The sequence below is a fragment of the Schistocerca cancellata genome, chromosome 7, assembly GCF_023864275.1.
Source record: "Schistocerca cancellata isolate TAMUIC-IGC-003103 chromosome 7, iqSchCanc2.1, whole genome shotgun sequence".
NCBI classification, from domain to species: domain Eukaryota; kingdom Metazoa; phylum Arthropoda; class Insecta; order Orthoptera; family Acrididae; genus Schistocerca; species Schistocerca cancellata.
The window spans coordinates 294,226,944-294,245,686 of NC_064632.1; the positions used below are offsets into that span (position 1 = coordinate 294,226,944).

At 36.3% G+C, this 18,743-nt stretch overlaps 1 protein-coding gene across 4 annotated transcripts in view; it reads right to left on the reverse strand.

Annotated features, from left to right (window-relative positions):
- LOC126091995 (radial spoke head protein 9 homolog) overlaps window positions 1-16,909 on the reverse strand; it is a 114,091-nt gene extending 97,182 nt beyond the window's left edge. Inside the window, exons 1-2 of one of the 4 annotated variants that reach the window (XM_049907368.1) lie at window positions 16,736-16,905; window positions 15,642-15,778 (exon numbers count right to left, since the gene is read on the reverse strand). In XM_049907368.1, coding sequence (XP_049763325.1) covers window positions 15,642-15,770 — 129 coding nt within the window. In that variant the 5' untranslated portion in view covers window positions 15,771-15,778; window positions 16,736-16,905. Of the gene's footprint in view, window positions 1-10,065; window positions 10,306-15,641; window positions 15,779-16,735 lie in introns of those variants that run through there. The other 3 variants (XM_049907369.1, XR_007521293.1, XM_049907370.1) reach the window with 3 other exon arrangements.
- Window positions 16,910-18,743: the final 1,834 nt, after the last annotated feature.

The window sequence follows — 18,743 nt, forward strand, 5'->3', positions numbered from 1 at the left end:
GACCCACACCTGCTGAATGCCCACAAGACAGGCGACACACTCCCCAACACTGAGGGAGTCGCACAGAAACATCAAATGGTCACGGGCAGCCCGTACAGTTGACCTGTAAGGCATCACGCTGCCAGCTTGACAGCCATTGCCAAATACAAAACTGATGATTACAGCACCCACAAGAGGCGAGCTTGGTTTGCCCTAAGTCAGTCATTCTGATGCAGCAGGATGGACGAGAGAAGAAATACGGGTGCATGCAAAGGGCGTGACACCAGTGGTGACATGTCAGCAACACCAGCACACCCACAATGTCTGCAGTACCGAATCAAAAGACATGTCAGACTCACCACCAGAGTCGAGCATGGAGGGACTACAAGAAGAAGAAAAGGGAATGACGCTACCGAGGGGGTGACGTCATGAGCAGTGGCTGTCAGCATAACACTTGCTGATAAGGCCACACTACTATGAAATGTCAGCCAGGTGGGTCCAGGCACTCACGTCATAACAAGAGGTGATGACAGCTGGGGTGAGATCCTCCTACCCAAAGATTGACACTCACCTGACATGGAATCACTTGCTGCCATGTCCTGATGTGACTGTAAACATGAGGCACCACAGGTCCTGTTGAGCTGCTGCCAAATCGTTAGGGAGAGGCCAGGGGTAAGGAGTTGATCTGAGTGACAGAGGCACAGTTTACAGTCCCTAACACCTGCACAACAAGTTTCTTCCCCCATCCAACAAGTAGCCCAACAAGGATGTCCTCAGAATGTCTCAAGCCTAGTAGTGAAGTGTATAAAAGTGCTCGGAAGTGCCACATATTCAACAAAGGTAGAGAATGTGTTTATTTTACAGTGGAACTGATTTTATGTGCATATTATCTTTATGTAATTTCTCAGAAATGTACTTCGGTTAATGACAGAGACTGATTTCTTAAAATCTGATAGTTGTAGCAAAAAGGAAAAACTACTTTCAAACTGATCTTTTGTTTTCTAACTAAAGAAAATATGGACTAATGTTAAAGAAAGGACTTTACCACATTGAACCAAAGTTCAGTAATGATACACAAGCAGACATTTGTAAAAGCAATACCTGTCCTTTTTTCCCCCTAAGGTAAGTCTTTCCGCTCCCGGGATTGGAATGACTCCTTACCCTCTCCCTTAAAACCCACATCCTTTCATCTTTCCCTCTCCTTCCCTCTTTCCTGATGAAGCAACCGTTTGTTGCGAAAGCTGTAAGGAGTCATTCCAATCCCGGGAGCGGAAAGACTTACCTTGGGGGGAAAAAGGGACAGGTATATACACACACACACACACACACACACACACACACACACACACACCACACACACACACACACACACACACACACATTCGCATATAACAGACACATTGTTTCTATCAACGTGCCACTGCTTTTGTTCAGTAAGTTACAAAATTTTTATACATTTATGAGTCCTATTTAACTTAGGATCTATGGAATTAAAATTAGTATATCTCTTTTCTTCAAATATGTGTTAGTTTTCTTCTTTTATCATGTGTTCCACATTGTTGATAACTTTACCACTATAGATCTACGAAACAAAAAGTACGTCTCATCTAATATAATGGAATCTAAGCAATTAGAGCTTGCTTTTTTATTTATCATCTCTGCAACCTTATTTCACATCATTTTTTCAGCTATATACAATACAATATTGTTCTGGTATCATCAAGTACACACACAGTTTCACACAAAAAAGAACATGCATTACAACGAAAATTATTGTCTGATAATTCAGCATATACAATATAAATTGTGTACTATAACAAAATGTAGAAAAACTGTGCAATTTAATCCAGTAACAATACAATAAGTTCAAAGGATTCTATATGGAATAATGGTAGCAGAAAAAAATTTTGTATAGTTACATAACTTTTACATATGATATAAATAATAATACAATCTGTTCCTTTAAGATACAACAAAAAATCATTGCATTACATTGAAGTAATCAATCACACTGCAGAAGGAGTTTCATATGATATATTTGAAAACTGTTATACGATATGTGAGCGTTATCATGAAACCCACTTTATTTTTTTATTGGACTGAATACGCGCAAAGCCTGACTGCTCTCAGCTGCCTTTTGGGATCTGTAAAGTATTATAGTAATGAGTGAGTTTGAAAATACAGTAAGTCTTGTTAATCATGAAATAGCAAAGGCAGCAGAGGATCAAGTAGGTAGAAAGACGAGCGCTAGTAGAAATCCTTGGGTAACAGAAGTAATATTGAATTTAATTGATGAAAGGAGAAAATATAAAAACGCAGTAAATGAAGCAGGCAAAAAGGAATACAAACATCTCAAAAATGAGATCAACAGGAAGTGCAAAATGGCTAAACAGGGATGGCTAGAGGACAAATGTAAGGATGTAGAGGCTTATCTCACTCGGGGTAAGATAGATGCTGCCTACATGAAAATTAAAGAGATCTTTGGAGAAAAGAGAGCCACTTGTATGAATATCAAGAGCTCAGATGGAAACCCAGTTCTAAGCAAAGAGGGGAAAGCAGAAAGGTGGAAGGAGTATATAGAGGGTCTATACAAGGGCGATGTACTTGAGGACAGTATTATGGAAATGGAAGAGGATGTAGATGAAGATGAAATGGGAGATATGATACTGCGTGAAGAGTTTGACAGAGCACTGAAAGACCTGAGTCGAAACAAGGCCCCGGGAGTAGACAACACTCCATTAGAACTACTGACAGCCTTGGGAGAGCCAGTCCTGACAAAACTCTACTATCTGGTGAGCAAGATGTATGAGACAGGTGAAATACCCTCAGACTTCAAGAAGAATATAATAATTCCAATCCCGAAGAAAGCAGGTGTTGACAGATGTGAAAATTACCGAACTATCAGTTTAATGAGTCCCAGTTGCAAAATACTAACGCGAATTCTTTACAGACGAATGGAAAAACTGGTAGAAGCTGACCTCGGCGAAGATCATTTTGGATTCCGCAGTAATGTTGGAACACGTGAGTCAATAATGACCCTACGACTTATCTTAGAAAATAGATTAAGGAAAGGCAAACCTACATTTCTAGCATTTGTAGACTTAGAGAAAGCTTTTGACTGGAATACTCTCTTTCAAATTCTAAAGGTGGCAGGGGTAAAATACAGGGAGCAAAAGGCTATTTACATTTTGTACAGAAAGCAGATGGCAGTTATAAGAGTCTTGGGACATGAAAGGGAAGCAGTGGTTGGGAAGGGAGTGAGACAGAGTTGTAGCCTGTCCCCAATGTTATTCAATCTGTATATTGAGCAAGCAGTAAAGGAAACAAAAGAAAAATTCGGAGTAGGGCTTGGCAGAGCTGTTGAACGGAATGGACAGTGTCTTGAAAGGAGGATATAAGATGAACATCAACAAAAGCAAAAAGAGGATAACGGAATGTAGTTGAATTAAGTTGGGTGATGCTGAGGGAATTAGATTAGGAAATGAGACACTTAAAGCAGTAAAGGAGTTTTGCTATTTGGGGAACAAAATAACTGATGATGGTCGAAGTAGAGAGGATATAAAATGTAGACTGGCAACGGCAAGGAAAGCGTTTCTGAAGAAGAGAAATTTGTTAACATCGAGTATAGATTTAAGTGTTAGGAAGTCGTTTCTGAAAGTATTTGTATAGAGTGTAGCCATGTATGGAAGTGAAACATGGACGATAAATAGTTTGGACAAGAAGAGAATAGAAGCTTTCAAAATGTGGTGCTACAGAAGAATGCTGAAGATTAGATGGGTAGATCACATAACTAATGATGAGGTATTGAATAGAATTCAGGAGAAAAGGAGTTTATGGCACAACTTGACAAGAAGAAAGGACCGGTTGGTAGGACATGTTCTGAGGCATCAAGGGATCACAAATTTAGCATTGGAGGGCAGCGTGGAGAGTAAAAATCGTAGAGGGAGACCAAGAGATGAATACACTAAGCAGATTCAGAAGGATGTAGGTTGCAGTAAGTACTGGGAGATGAAGAAGCTTGCACAGAATAGAGTAGCATGGAGAGCTGCATCAAACCAGTCTCAGGACTGAAGACAACAACAACAACAGCGAGTCATCCTTTTTGTGTAGGTGCTTTATTTTGAAAATTTGTAATTTGTTTGGAAAATCACCTTCTCAAAATGATCAATTATACTGTGGAAGAGAGTTTTGGGAATATGCTCACACATCCAATCATAGTAGAAACTGCTTAGTCTATCAGGCCAGGTTTTTCAGCGATTTTATTGCAATCAAAACTTCTAGCTCATTTATCAGATTCACAATCAATAGTCTAGCAATGATCTTTCCGTAGTCGTTTTACTGAATCTTTGGGCACAATGTTTGATTGGGTTTGTTGGAATGCTTTTGCTACACTCATTTATGTAATCAACTAATTTCTGACCCCTTTTCATGTTTTTCTTGACTATATCTTGAGAGTATGATCTTGTCCTTTCTTCTTTTAATTTGTTTCATTGCTTATGGTATCCCATATGACTTTGCTTTTATTTCATGTATCTTTGTTTATTTTATCATTGTACAGTTCTTTTGTTTCATTATCGCTATCTGGAAGAAATTTTATAATGATTTGTAAATTCAGCAAATTGTGGGTGTTTGCTAATTTTGTGGTTCTGTATTAGGTGTTTCAGTGTTTGGTTTAACATATTTAATCCTGTGTTATCCATAGTTTGCTGTCTCCTGCTGATAGTTTAATTTTCTTAGTTTTTAAGGGAAATATATTTTGAAAATACACACAAATGTAATTCAGAATGCATTGAACACTTTATCAGTTACTGATTCTAAATGTACCCATTCCTTTGTTTCTTTTGATAGTGAAAGGAAGAAATATTAGTCATACTGAATGTTGTAAAGTATTTATAAAATGTTTAGTTATCTGGAATGAAAGAGCTACTCATCTAGGCCCTGAAGGTTCAAGGGATGTTGTCTGGAGTAACATAGATTATACCGTATTTACTCGAATCTAAGCCGCACTTTTCTTCCGGTTTTTATAATCCAAAAAACCGCCTGCGGCTTAGAATCGAGTGCAAAGCAAGCGGAAGTTCTGAAAAATGTTGATAGGTGCCGCCACAACTAACTTCTGCCGTCGAATATATGTAGCGCTACACAGGCATCCTTTGTAGGCACAAAGATAAATACTGGCGCCAAAACCTCTGCGTCAGTAAATAAAATAAAAAAAAAAATAATTGGAAGACGAGATTTTTTTCTCTGCCCGAGTTTCGACCACTTCTTTTTCATACATAATCCAACAAAGTAAATACAAATTCCGTATTGTTCATCTTCGAATTTCAATGTACTACGAAAATCCGACTGGTAATACTGGGATTTTTGTCAATATGGCCAACTCTACATTCTGAATTTTTTCCTACCTGTGAGAAGAGATGGTTGCTAATAGGAACCTGATGAAATGTGAATCACATGCAGTATTCTCTTCACCATAAGAATAATACGAATATAAACATTTTGCCATGTATTCTTTCGTGTTTGCTTCTATCTCATTTATATCCTGTCTGCCAAATAAACTACGAAACTAGAGTGAGACAACAGCAAACGCGGAAGAATATACGTATCGTGTCATGTTTATATTCGTATTACTCTTAGGCCTAATAGTGATACAGTCAGAAATGAAGCACGGCAACTGACTAGATTTTTAAATCTAAGATGACTAATTTCTGTGCAGAATTTGATGTACTAAAGAAGCGGCCGCAATGATTTTCAAACGGAGAAAAATTTTCGCCAAACTCTCGTTCAGAACATGTTCTATCATACGCAGTCTATTATTTGGTTCTTGTTGATCATTATCAAAGAAAGCAGCAGTCTAAGTAACAACAAATAGCAGTCTCTTGCCATTGTTTCGCTAATGAGACGATTCCTCTCCTTTTTAAATTGTAGGCGGCGGTAGCGCGCACAAAAGCAAGCCATGCCGCGAGCAGCGACAAGCCGTAAACACCCACTATCAGAATGCGACAAACGATGCATGACACAGTATAGTAATGCATTTTCAGCTTCGAGTGACTGACGTAAACACCTATAACATAGAAAACGGCACTTATCAGATCAAAGCAAAATAAGCAATCGATTCAAACCAGACGAAGCACGTGAAAAAGGAAGGGTATCCGTATAAATACGGACGGAGCGCCTGACGCATAGCAATGGCTACCTGGTAAAGCTTAACTGCTAAGCTTTCGACCCGAACCAAATTACTGTAGCTGTCTCGTCATTCATTCGACCTAAATTGTGTCTCATATTACAATGGACCAACTTTGTTTCGATTTGGAGGTGCGGCCTAAAACTTTTCTCTCCCCTTGAATTTCGAGTCTCAAATTTCAGGTGTGGCTTAGATTTGGGAATTTTTTTTTCCTTTATTTCGAGTCTCATTTTTCAGGTGCGGCTTAGATTCGAGTGCGGCTTAGATTCGAGTAAATATGGTACTCATTATTTGTGTTTTCTTGTCAGAAAGTTCTATGTCAACATTTAGTGCCCCAGCAGAAACTTATCAAAGTTGGTGAAATATTATTTGTGAGGGAAGATGAGGTTCGTGTTATTATAGCAATCTTTAAAATAAGACGGTACGTGGAGAATGACTCTGTACTAAGAAGTCGATGTTAAAGTCTTGACAAAGTATTATTTTCATCTTCCAATAGACAGGTAATTCTAAAGAGTATACGGAATATAAGAGATATGTTTTTATCTCCAAAGCGTGCTCTGCATATTTCTGGAGCTAGCATTTGCCTTCCTGTTTTCAGTGTTTATTCTAAAACAGTCAAAATTCCGTAGCTAAAGTCTAGATCTGTGCCAGCGAAGGCACCACTTATCTACTTCTCATATGCTGGCAACAAGTCAATTTTGCATAGCCAGTGGGATGATTCTTCGGCATAACCAATGAGATGTGAGAAGAGAGACAAGGTATTCCTAAAACCAAAACTGAATTCATTGCCTTATTTACTCTTTTTCGGTGTATTAGCGAGTACGAGAGAAATATTTTGTGATTGAGGCAGCAAGTGCTATAAAGTGGACTGGTTTAAGTGATATAGCTCTGCACACCAATGTTGGCCACTGATGCCAGTCTGATTGATTAATTGCAGAGACATGAAAATGTATTAAATGTGGTGGTGAAATGACTTTCAAAGACTGGAAGTCACGCATGTCAAAAATAGCATACTGAGAAAAGAAAACTCTTTTCCTCAAAACAAAAGTGTCCATGATTACAGTACCAGGTCCGACAGTGACATACATGTTACTCATTGTAACACCACATTATGCGAAAAAGGTGCATATCATGCAGGAACAAAACTTTACAACAGATTACCAAGGCATATAAAACCTCTTACTGAATTACAAAGCTTTAAAAAGTCTGTGACATCCTACCTTCTGAAAAACTGCTACTATTCAATCTCACAGTATCTTATGCAAGAAAAAATGTAATTTGTATCTTTAATTGTAGAAATAAGTTATAAATAAACAGTACTTCAAAAATTTGTAATTATTAACTGTATAGATCCAATTTGTCATAAAAATTTATAAAATGTATATTTGACAACTCAAAATGCAATAGCTAAAATGGTTTTCTGTCCAATATCCTGTGTACAATATATGTACTTAAAAAGAGATTTATATGGACAAATAAATAAATAAAATTACGATTGTTCTGAAAGTCATGATCACCAGACGTGTCACTGATAATAAAATTCTCATGTTTCGTAAATCCCTTGCACACACAAGACGATTTGGTCAGTCTTATGATGATACATATTATACAGCAAAGATAGTATTTAACAAGTTTTTAAATTGGTTTTGATTTAATGATAGCATTCCCATAACAAAATGCAATGTAACCGAGAAAGGCTTGAAAACTGAAGATCAACAAACCTATGGTACACTAAATAGTTGACTAATTTGAGGAAACAAGTTATGTTGGTGTACAATAGATATAGGATTGAACATTGGCCAGATTAGCCTGTATAAAGATAGTAAATAGTATTAAACATCTACTACGCAAGCCTAAAAGGCTCATAGTCTCTGTAGTATTGAAAAATCTACCCAGAAGTACAAGACTATGTGGAAAATAATAAATATTGTTTCTAATCATGTAAGAAACAACAGAATTAATACATCTCACCAAAATACAATATTATTTTTTTCCCCTTCCATTAAATCAGCCAGAGAAGTAGGAAGTTCTATTAACAAACCTGATGTTTGTGCAAATGCAAATGTTTTATTTCACCTTTGAGCATAATTACAAGCAATTGGTGTCATCAGAGTTAACACAATGACAATAATGTAAACTTGGGCACATGTCATTAACTGTAAGAAAATAATCCAAGATAGATAGATTACATATTTAAAGAAATGCCAATAACAACAAAAAGTTTCCTAACAATGCACTACATATTAAAAAAAAACTCCAATACAACAAAAAGTTCCCTAACTACTGTGAGATAAATGAACTACAGTTAAGTAAATGACAAATATACTGATTAATCAAACAGATAATCAACAATAAGTATATGAAAGAGTAATAAGGTAGTTATACAGTGTGGCATATGTAATGTTTGTAGTTAATTTTTTGTTAATTCTCATAAGAAATGTGGGTCATTTGAAACACACTCAAGGAATTCTTGAGCAGAGTAAATTATTATACTTTTCATCCATCTCAAAAGACTAGTTTTAACTTTCTTTACAGGTAATTTGTTGAAGTAGACATTAGTTGTATGTCAACTTCTGTTATCGTCATGAACTGTCCTCCTGATGTCAAATTTACCTAGATTCTCTTTAACAAAGACAAGGCAGTTGTAAACATACAGGCTAGGCACTGCCATTATATCTGCTTCCTTGAAATAATCTAGACATGATTCACATGGGCTGAATCCTGCAATGCGTTTTACAGCTTTCTTTTGCCATTTAAAAACTAATTTTGAGTCTCTGGAAACGCCCCATAATAGTATCCCATAACTAAGGTGGGAATGGAAGAATGCAAATTATGCCTATAATAGAAGTTCCTTATTGACACAGCTCCCCACTTGTACAGCAGATAGATGGCACGGGCCAGTCTGTTACATAATTTCCCTATACGAGCAACCCAGCTGAGCTTTTGATCTCTGTGAAATCATAATAATTTGACTGTTTTGTTATCATTTGTATCGCCTGTGGTCGAAATATGACCAGCTGAGTCAGTGGAGCTGATCTGTGATAAAAAATATATCTTCTACCTTAGGATGATACCTTCCACACAAAACTCTGAAATTTTAGCATCAGAAATGACCCATGGCAAATTCTGCATTGTAGCTATGAGTATTCTAAAATAAATCTTTGATTTCTCTTTAATTGTTTGACCATTTGAAGTGAGTCCTTGTTACAGTGAAAAAAAAGTCTGTGATAATAGCAGATAAAGTAACTTGTGACAACACAATGTGAATGCTGCTGCATTGTGTTAAGTAACATCAGATGTGAAATCATTTGCGTTACTAAATCTGGAATGTAAATTCATGAAACCGCTATTATAACCCTCGAAATTCTTTGAAATCACATTCAATAAACATTTAAATGTACCTGTAAAAACTACAATAATGTTATCGTTATCAATGCCCACATTATTCCTACTAGCTACTTTGTCGACACAAAAATTGTGTTTATCTTTTCATCTTTCATTCAGTCTCATTTGTGTATTTTCTCTGGGGCACAGCATAAAACAAATATAGTTCCGTGTAATTTAGAAAGTCATTCAAAGGTATTCAAAACGAAGAAACTGAAAATTAGGAACACTTGGAATTTTGTGGTGACAGTAGCAACTGAACACATAGGTAGTTCTGTTTACTCTTGGACGAAAATAAAGGGAAAAAAACGAAGTTAATAAACAAAATGTTTGTTGTCCCTGACGACTTCTTTACTAAATTAAAATTTAGTTTCCCACTGCTGACAACATCAACAAAGTAGCAGTTGTGGCACTGTAGCTGTGCATGTGTTACTGCAAATAAACCATCTGGAACATTTAAACATGAATGTCCCTAGAATGCGATTTCACGAAACGTTGTTACTTTCATGTTTCATTCGTACCATAGCCCGTGATCGGTATGTGTGCCAGAAGCTGGTGACAATGTGTGAATGTGAGACAGGCGTCTAAAGCTAGCGAAATGAGGGATGCTGAACTACCGGACCAACCGATAGATGGCTCTACCAGCTGATTACTGTCGTCTGTATTGCCCGCCATATTCGAATTTGCCAAGAAGTTTCTCTCGGTCTTTACGGTGTATAAGGAATTAAGGATTATCGAAATGGTGATTTCTTGTTCCGCTTTCAATTGTACGAAGCGATGGAGTAAGGAAAGTGACTTACCATTTCACAGGTAATAGGACTACCGATACAATACGATAACAATACAGACTTAGTGCGTTTGCTAATTCGATGCTTTTGAATAGGTTTCCTCTGAAGCACCCAGAGCCGCTAAAGAAGTGGATTACTTCCGTGAAGTGGAAAGATTTTAATCCAACGTCTTGCAGGTTTCTTTGCGGAAACCTTTTCCGGCAAGATGATTACGTAGTGAGCCCTGGAACATGGAAGAAACGTTTCAGACCCGAAGCAGTGCCATCAGTTTTTTACTTTCCGGCACATTTGATGCCACCAAATAAACAGCCACGACGACATGTTGGTAGGATTTTTAGTGACAACGATGCTTCTCCATTTGAGGTAGCTAATGAATTTCCTTGCTATGTGTGTGCTTTTTGACTTTTGTGAATTTATTTCGTACGGACACAAATGGGCTACATAGGTCTAAGCAGTGTTGTAATACAGGTCCATATTTTTGTTTTTAGCTTTCTGTCCTGGAATCCGTGCTCGATTTGCCCACTGCAGAAGCTACTGATTGCGTGGAGAATGTTGTCAATGAGAATTCTTCTGTCCCATTTATCCAATGCAAAAGCTGCGAATTGTGTCGAAAACGTTAGTATAAGGATGTTTTCACATCCCCAAAGTTTTCTTATAATATTTTTTCATCAAGCCTTGAGTTATTTCAATCATATATAACGAAATTATTTGTTTATTTCAGAGTGCAGTTGGTTCTTAAGTAATTGATTGTGGTATACAGTCGAAAGTAGAAATGGAAGACAAGGCGACCGAAACTTGCAATTTTTTCTCAGACATTGTGCACGAATTAAAACGTAAACTGAAGTGCGCCCGTGAAAAATTTCGAAGAAGAGAGAAGAAAGTGTTTTCCAAGGATGACATCATAAGTTCATTGAAGGAGAAGGGCCATCTTCCTGAGAAGTTACATAACTTCCTCAATCATCAGAAAGGAACACAAGTGGAATTAGTGTGCAATTTAGTGAACAACTCTCTCTCGTCAAAGGGTAATAGATACACAACAAATCTGAAAATGTTTGCGATGACTGTGTACTTTTATTCACCAGAAGCATATGAATACCTGCAAAAATTAATGCCTCTGTCCCATAAATCATTAATTTCCAAATGGGTGGCAAGTGTAGACTGTGAACATGGCTTTTTAAAAGATGTTTTTAAGTACATTGATTTGAAACCAATTGTAAGGGAGCAGTTCAGCGATTCATGTCTAATTGTAGACAGTATGGCAATTAGGAAGCAAGTACTTTGGGACCAAGGAACTAAGCAATACACAGGTTTCTTAGACTTTGGTGGGGAAGTGCATCAGTCAAAAGAAGTAATAAGAGGCATCTTAGGCTCTGGTTTTCATGCTTGTCTCTATTAAAGGCAAATTTAAATGCCCGATTGCATATTTCTTTATCAACGGTGTACAGGCAAATAATCAGGCCACATTGATAAAATCTGCTTTAGAGAGGCTCCATAGTTCTGGCATTAGGGTTTGGTGTGTTACATGTGATGGCTGCAAGGTAAATATAAGCACTTTACGTTCGCTTTGCTGTACTTTAAATTTTTCCAAGGGTGATTTTAAAAGCTACTTTCCTCATCCTGTGGAAAAATACAATGTTTTTTGTATCTTGGACATGTGTCATATGATTAAGTTTGCCAGAAATGCTCTAGAAGAAGTATCTGCTATTGACTCTCCAACTGGCATTATTAGATGGCATTTCATTCAGCAATTGAGCAAGGTACAACAAGAAGAAGGTATGGCATTTGCCAATGAACTATCAGGACAACATACAAGTTATGTAAATAGAAAAATGACTGTTTCATTAGCTCCACAGACTTTGAGTTCTAGCGTGGCAGATAGTATAAAGTTTTTGAGGAGGGTTGGTGTTCCAAATTTTAAAGGAAGTGAAGCAACAGTAGAATTGTTGTATAATATTGATAGGATTTTTGATATTCTGAACTCCAGAAATCCATTAGGTAAAGGGTATAAGAGCCCCCTGAGGGATGACAACAAATCTTATTGGCTTGCTATTTTCACACACACTGAAAATTATATCAAATGCTTAAAATCATTGGTGTTCCGTTGCTGCTCCATGCAAGAAATACTTTTGCTTTTGGGATAATTTTCAATGTGCAATCAGTCAGGCACATAGCTCTGGCAAGTATGCTTTGTGTTGAATCTCCTCTGAAGTATTTTCTAACATATAAACTGTCACAAGACCACTTAGAGCTTTTTTTTTCCCTGCATTTGGTACAGAGGTGTTTGGAACAATACAAATGCATACCAGTTCAAATGTGCCATGAGAAAGTTGCTCTTGGGTAACAGTGTCACTGCAATGAATGGGAATTGCTCAAATTTTAATGTGTGTTGTTTGCCACCTGTTTATGATTTTCATGCAAGAAAGCATGTAGTAGAAAATGATGAAAGTGCTGCAGAAAATGAAGTAGAGAAGTGGTGTGCACTTCTTGATGATAAGTTGATGATTAAGTTATCATTTTACAAGCAAAACATACTGTATTATATTGCAGGGTATGTGTCATTGCGCCTTTCAAGGCAGATCACATGCAAAGACTGTCTTCACATACTGAAGCCACCAGTAGTTAAATCTGCATTAGAATGTGATTCTCTCTATGCTTTTCCCAATATGGCCAATAAAAATGCATTTGTAAAGTTTGTTAACCGGGGAAAACTGGTTAAAACAAGTGACTGCGTGTACTCCGTTGTAGAATACTCAGAAACTGTTTCAGATGTTTCTGATTGCTGGGGATATGCAAGAGAAATATGTACAGGCCAAGATTTTGCATTGTGTTAAAAATAAATTTGTAGATTTCCCATTTCCTGCTCTTCGTCATGATTACCATTATGAAATTAGGACTGAGGACTTACATCAGACTCAACTTGTTTGTAAGATTGCATCCCTATACTCCTGCAGAAGCTTAAAAACATATGGAAAAAAAGCAGCTGAGAAAATTTTAAACAACAAATCAAGTATAAGGCAGAATTTAAATAAACTCTTATTGTTTAATCATGTATAGTGCTAAAATTGGAAAATATTATGTAATGGGACATTCCATGCAGATGGGTGTGACATTTTAACAGATTTTTTGGAACTATTTTGTCCTCAAAAGATAAATCACATTGAAGTAAAATTAACTCTTTACATCCTGTGTAGATATTGTAACAAAATTATAATTGTTTATTATACAAGCTTATATTAAGATGTTTGGTGTTACAAAATATGCACTTGCATTAAAAACAGGTGATTTGTGTGAAATTAATGAAAAAAAATGTTCTGAGACTTATTTGACAGATGGCTTTAAGTGTGAGAAAATGTTTCCCTCAATAGCTATGTCAACTTGAATTTTTCACTTTAGGAAAACAGTTTAATCACAGGATGGGTGTGATCTAATGGAGTATGCAGTGGCCCTATGTTTCAAACAGTTTGTGGATACTCTGCAACATAAGAGCAATAAAATTGTTACTCTGTTAATTCTTGTTTTAATACTTCCTAGACCGAACACAATGTTTCAATTGATCGTAAGCATTCTTATTACTTTAGAACCTAATTTTCTGAATTTTGTCTTTATTCTGCTAGGATGTCTTTCTTTTCTATTGTTTTCCTGTGTTGAGGAAATTGGCTTGCACTACAAAGTACAGAATACGGCGATTACAGGTACACTTGGAAATCTAGGAAATTTCAGTATTCATGTTACATGCCTAATTTTCATCAACATTTACCTTAATTATACAGTTACACTTTTTGCTGATTTGAACTGTGTACTACATGTTAAAAAGATTTTGTTTGGTCATAGTAATAAAAGCATTTCATTTTGTTAGTTCATATGTCCCATACGGAACTGAAATTATCAAGTTATGATGACAAAGGAAGGAAATAACATTAAGGAATCTTACTTCACAGAAATTGTGCAAAAATGGTTACACTTTTTGCTAGTTAACTTTAACATAAACCATTTAGTTTTCCATTAAGAGTGAAAGCAGTTGCACGAGTCACGTAAGAAGCTTCCCATAGGGAACTAAAGTATTTTATGTTTGTGTTATTGCAGACCCAAACTATTGTGATCTTCATATTTCTATTTAAAAAAGTTTGTAACTCAAATTCACAGACATTTTGGAATCTGTACATACATGTGTGTAGCATGGTACTTTTCATGTGCCATGTGGAACCTTTAATTTTCTGGTTTAAATATAATTTATTTCATGAATTACCTTTAATACCAACACTGTCTGAATGCATTATTTACCATTTAGAAGAAGAAATATTAGTGTACAGAATAACAAACCTCATGATAAATATGCTAGATTGTTCTGTACAGAACTTGGAATGGCTCTTTATCAATTGCAGGTAAAAAGAAGGCTTCTATTAAATGTTCAAAGAAACCAGTCAGTACCTCTTCATTCGCCATAGAGGTGATAAAGTAATAAAACAATTTACTTTTTTCAGAATTTTTGCTAAGTATTAAAAGTGTGAAGACCTATTCAACTAGTATTTGCTTTACCAATAACCTGTAGTACAAGCACACCTATAAGCAGGTATTTATGGGAGTTAAGAGTTACGTTAAAATTGAAGATACTGACTGTTATTACTTGCTCACAAAGCATTGTAGTTGCTGTACAGTTTATGCTGTATGTGGTGTACCCAATATGATTCCTGGAGGACATAATATGCTGTTATCCTATGGGAGTGCACTGGTACCACACCTATTGAAAGTATATTTTGCGTTGGAACAGTTGTATCAGATGTCTGTACCAGAAAACAAATCTCCACTGTGACACCCTCATGTTCTTCATATGCTATTAGCTATTATTACAGGAATACTCTTCACATGGAGGAAGAAGCATAGTGAGATTTTCTTTTTAATCATTTCCAACATTGTACACAACTTTCTTGCACTTTTGTTATCACATTTTTCCCTTGATAATGGAGGAGAGAGAGGGGGAGAAAAAAAAATTAAGTGAGCTTTCACAAAAACTGAAAACTCTACTTGTGTCATTTGTTATTTTCAAATGTTACTCTCTTTCCAAATACTGTTCTATTTCTTCAAACCAATTTTGAGTTTCTCAGGTTATTACATATTATTTACTGTACATTGTTCACCAATAATTCTGTTGTTACCGGATAGTTTGTAATGTGGCACTACCTTTGTGCCACTGGTATTGGCTAGTGTACTTTTGCAGATAAGAAAATCGACTGGACTAGAATGTCCTGTCAGTATAGGACAAATTCAGACAATATGGAACTTTTTACACTTAATTTGCATTATAATGTCACCCTTGTCTCACACAGATTGTAGCAGCCATTGGGGTGTCTGTCTGGCCAGCTTCTGCAGCTTTCACTTCCAGGTTGGTTTTTTGCTTGGGCCATATCATGACAACCAGTCATTCCAGTGATTGACACCATGTCAAAGACTGGAACCAACATTCACAGAAATAAAATTCCATGGTTGTAATTCAAAGTGTAATTAATTTTGCTCACTGACATGTTTTGAATTCAATTTTAAAATAAAACCATGGTACCAGTCATTGTTTGGGTGTCAGACTGGAAAATTAGAGTTTTAAGACACCCCAGCCTTAAAATTAACAGCTGTGATCGAGATTATTTTCAACAAGTTCCTTCACTTCCTACATCATCATGGATCAGTCCAATATAATATTATTACTAGACTTAACTTCTAAATGATACAAATGCTTTCATGCATTTAAGAGCCTTAACATTGGCCTTTGTGTTTTTCTCATTTAAATGTATTTCTTGTCTCGTATCAAAGACTGAAGCACTGTTAAAAACTGGTGCTTCTACCTTATCACTCAGTTAAAATACACCGTGCCATGTACAGGCGTTAATAAAATCGTGGAATTTAAATTTCTGATCAAAGAGAGAGCCAAATTCGTAAGTGCATGTTGCAATTACAGTGTCAGCATATATGCAGATCGGTAATGCATCACTTCAGATAAAGAAAAAAATTATGATTTTTTTCCGTTTATACGTAAGTAATACTTTAATATTTCAGTTGTAATTTCTGTTGTCAGTAAAGATACCCCTAAGCAAACGATGTCAACTTTTTTTTCAAGAGACGTCTTCACTTTTTTCCACACTTGACTTTCCGAATTATACCTGTAGTTAAAAGCTTTGGCAAGTAAGGTAATTTGTTGACCTCCATTGAATCTTAAATAGTGTTTTAAAAGGGGCAAATAAGTAAAGCACTCGTAAAATTAATAGTAAACAATTTATAGGTCAGCTTGTCAAACTTTCAAAACACATTCGAATTTAGGAATTTCATAGCAGAACTGTCACTGTTTTTTCTCGCTAGATTAGAAACACTTCATTATGTTGATAGGTAGATATCTAGAACATCCAATATAAAATACCTATGAGGGCGCAGAACGAAAAACATTTTCATCCGTGTTTTTGACACTTCGCTTTTTGTCAAATTCAGATATGACTAGAGCCATCTATCGGTAGGTCCGGTAGTTGAGCATCCCTCATTTCGCTAGCTTTAGACGCCTGTCAATGTGAGGGGCAGAAGGAGACTTTTCTCCTGTGTAAAAGTCATGGAGGTTTACCTCCATGTTATAAGTCAACTTACTTTTATCTCTCTTAATGGTTATGTACACACACGATGTTTTGTGTCCATCTAGGGCAAAGTACTTCAATTTTTCATGATCACGTATTAATACTGAGATCGTTCAATAAACCAGCTGCAGTATCATTATAAATGTCCATATAACTCTTTATTCTTCAAAAATGGATATCTAGCTTTGATCTGTCTGCAATCTAGTCATAGCATAAAACAAACATCAAATCTACATGACGAGGTAAGTCGGAATAATAGTTATTGAAAAAGAAGAATTTAAAAATTAAAAACGCACTTCAAATTTTCTGGTAACGGTGGCAAATGACAAGAAAGTTACTCTTACACGAAAGTAAACTAAATAAGGACGCCAATATACAACTTCATTACGACGAAATCTTAATAACCAGTGCTGAGGTCACAGACCTGCCTGGTATGGTTGTGTTACTGCAAATGAACCAAATGAACATGTATGTCCCTAGAATGCAATTCAATGAAACATTGTTACTTCTGTGTGTCATTTCTACCACAGAGCCTGATGGATATGCTGAGCAGAAGTTGGCAGCACTTCAATCGTCGATGTTCGGTTATTGGAGATTTTAATGCATGATTTATTTTTATTTACATGTTTAGTCCCATAGGACCAAATTAAGGAGCAAATCTCGAAGATCATGGAACGTATCAGTACATGAAATTACAACATAACAGTAATAGCAGATAAAATAAAATATTTATGAATCCTAAAAAGTCAAACAATAAGTTTAAGTCAAACGCAATCAACAATATAACATAGGAATCAGCTTAATTTTTCAAGAAAATCCTCTACAGAATAGAAGGAGTGACCCATGAGGAAACTCTTCACTATCGTTTACCAAGACTAGTAAACAGGTGTTGAAAAACGTTCGCGAATCTACACCACTTATTGTCCGAACTGCCGTTTCTGGGCCAAAAATATCCTTTGCGAATGGGAAGATTTACCCCAAAATATACGACGCAAGTGAATGAAAATAAGGAAAGTAGACTAATTTTCGTGTCGAACGATCACTTACTTGAGATACCATTCGAATAGTCTCGTGGGCTTTCCACGAGAATTTACCATCTATCTGAACGCCTAGAAATCTGAACTGCTCAGTTTCACTAATCGTATGCCCATTTGTGTAGTTATAACGTCGGGCTTTGTTGAATTGTGTGTTAGAAACTGTAAAAACTGAGTCTTACTGTGATTTAGAGTTTATTTTCTACAAGCCATGAGCTTATGTTATGAAATGTACTATTTGAAACAGAGCCAATGTTGCACACAACATCCTTCACTATCAAGCTAATGTCATCAGCAAACAGAAATATTTTAGAAATACCTGTAATACTATAGGGCGGCATAATGCACATCGTTCTGCACAAGAGTTAAGGAACCCCAACACTGAACCCTGGGGCACACCCCCATTTGACTGTACCCCACTCAGACCCCACATCGCAGTCATTCTCAACAATGTGAATAATGATCTTTTGCTGTTTGTTGTTAAAGTAAGAGGAGAACCAAATGTGAGCTACTCCCTGTACTCCATAATGGTCCAACATCTGGAGCAATATTTTGTGGTCAGCACAATTAAACATCTTAGTCAAATAAAAAAAAAAATACCTAGCACTCGAAAGTTTTTGTTTAATCCATCCAGTACTTTACAGACAAAAGAGAATATAGCATTTTCAGTTGTTAAACCACTTCTAAAGCCGAACTGTACATCTGATAGCACATTATGTGATACAAAATGCTCAACTATCCTTACATACACAGCTGGAAAAGGACCTAT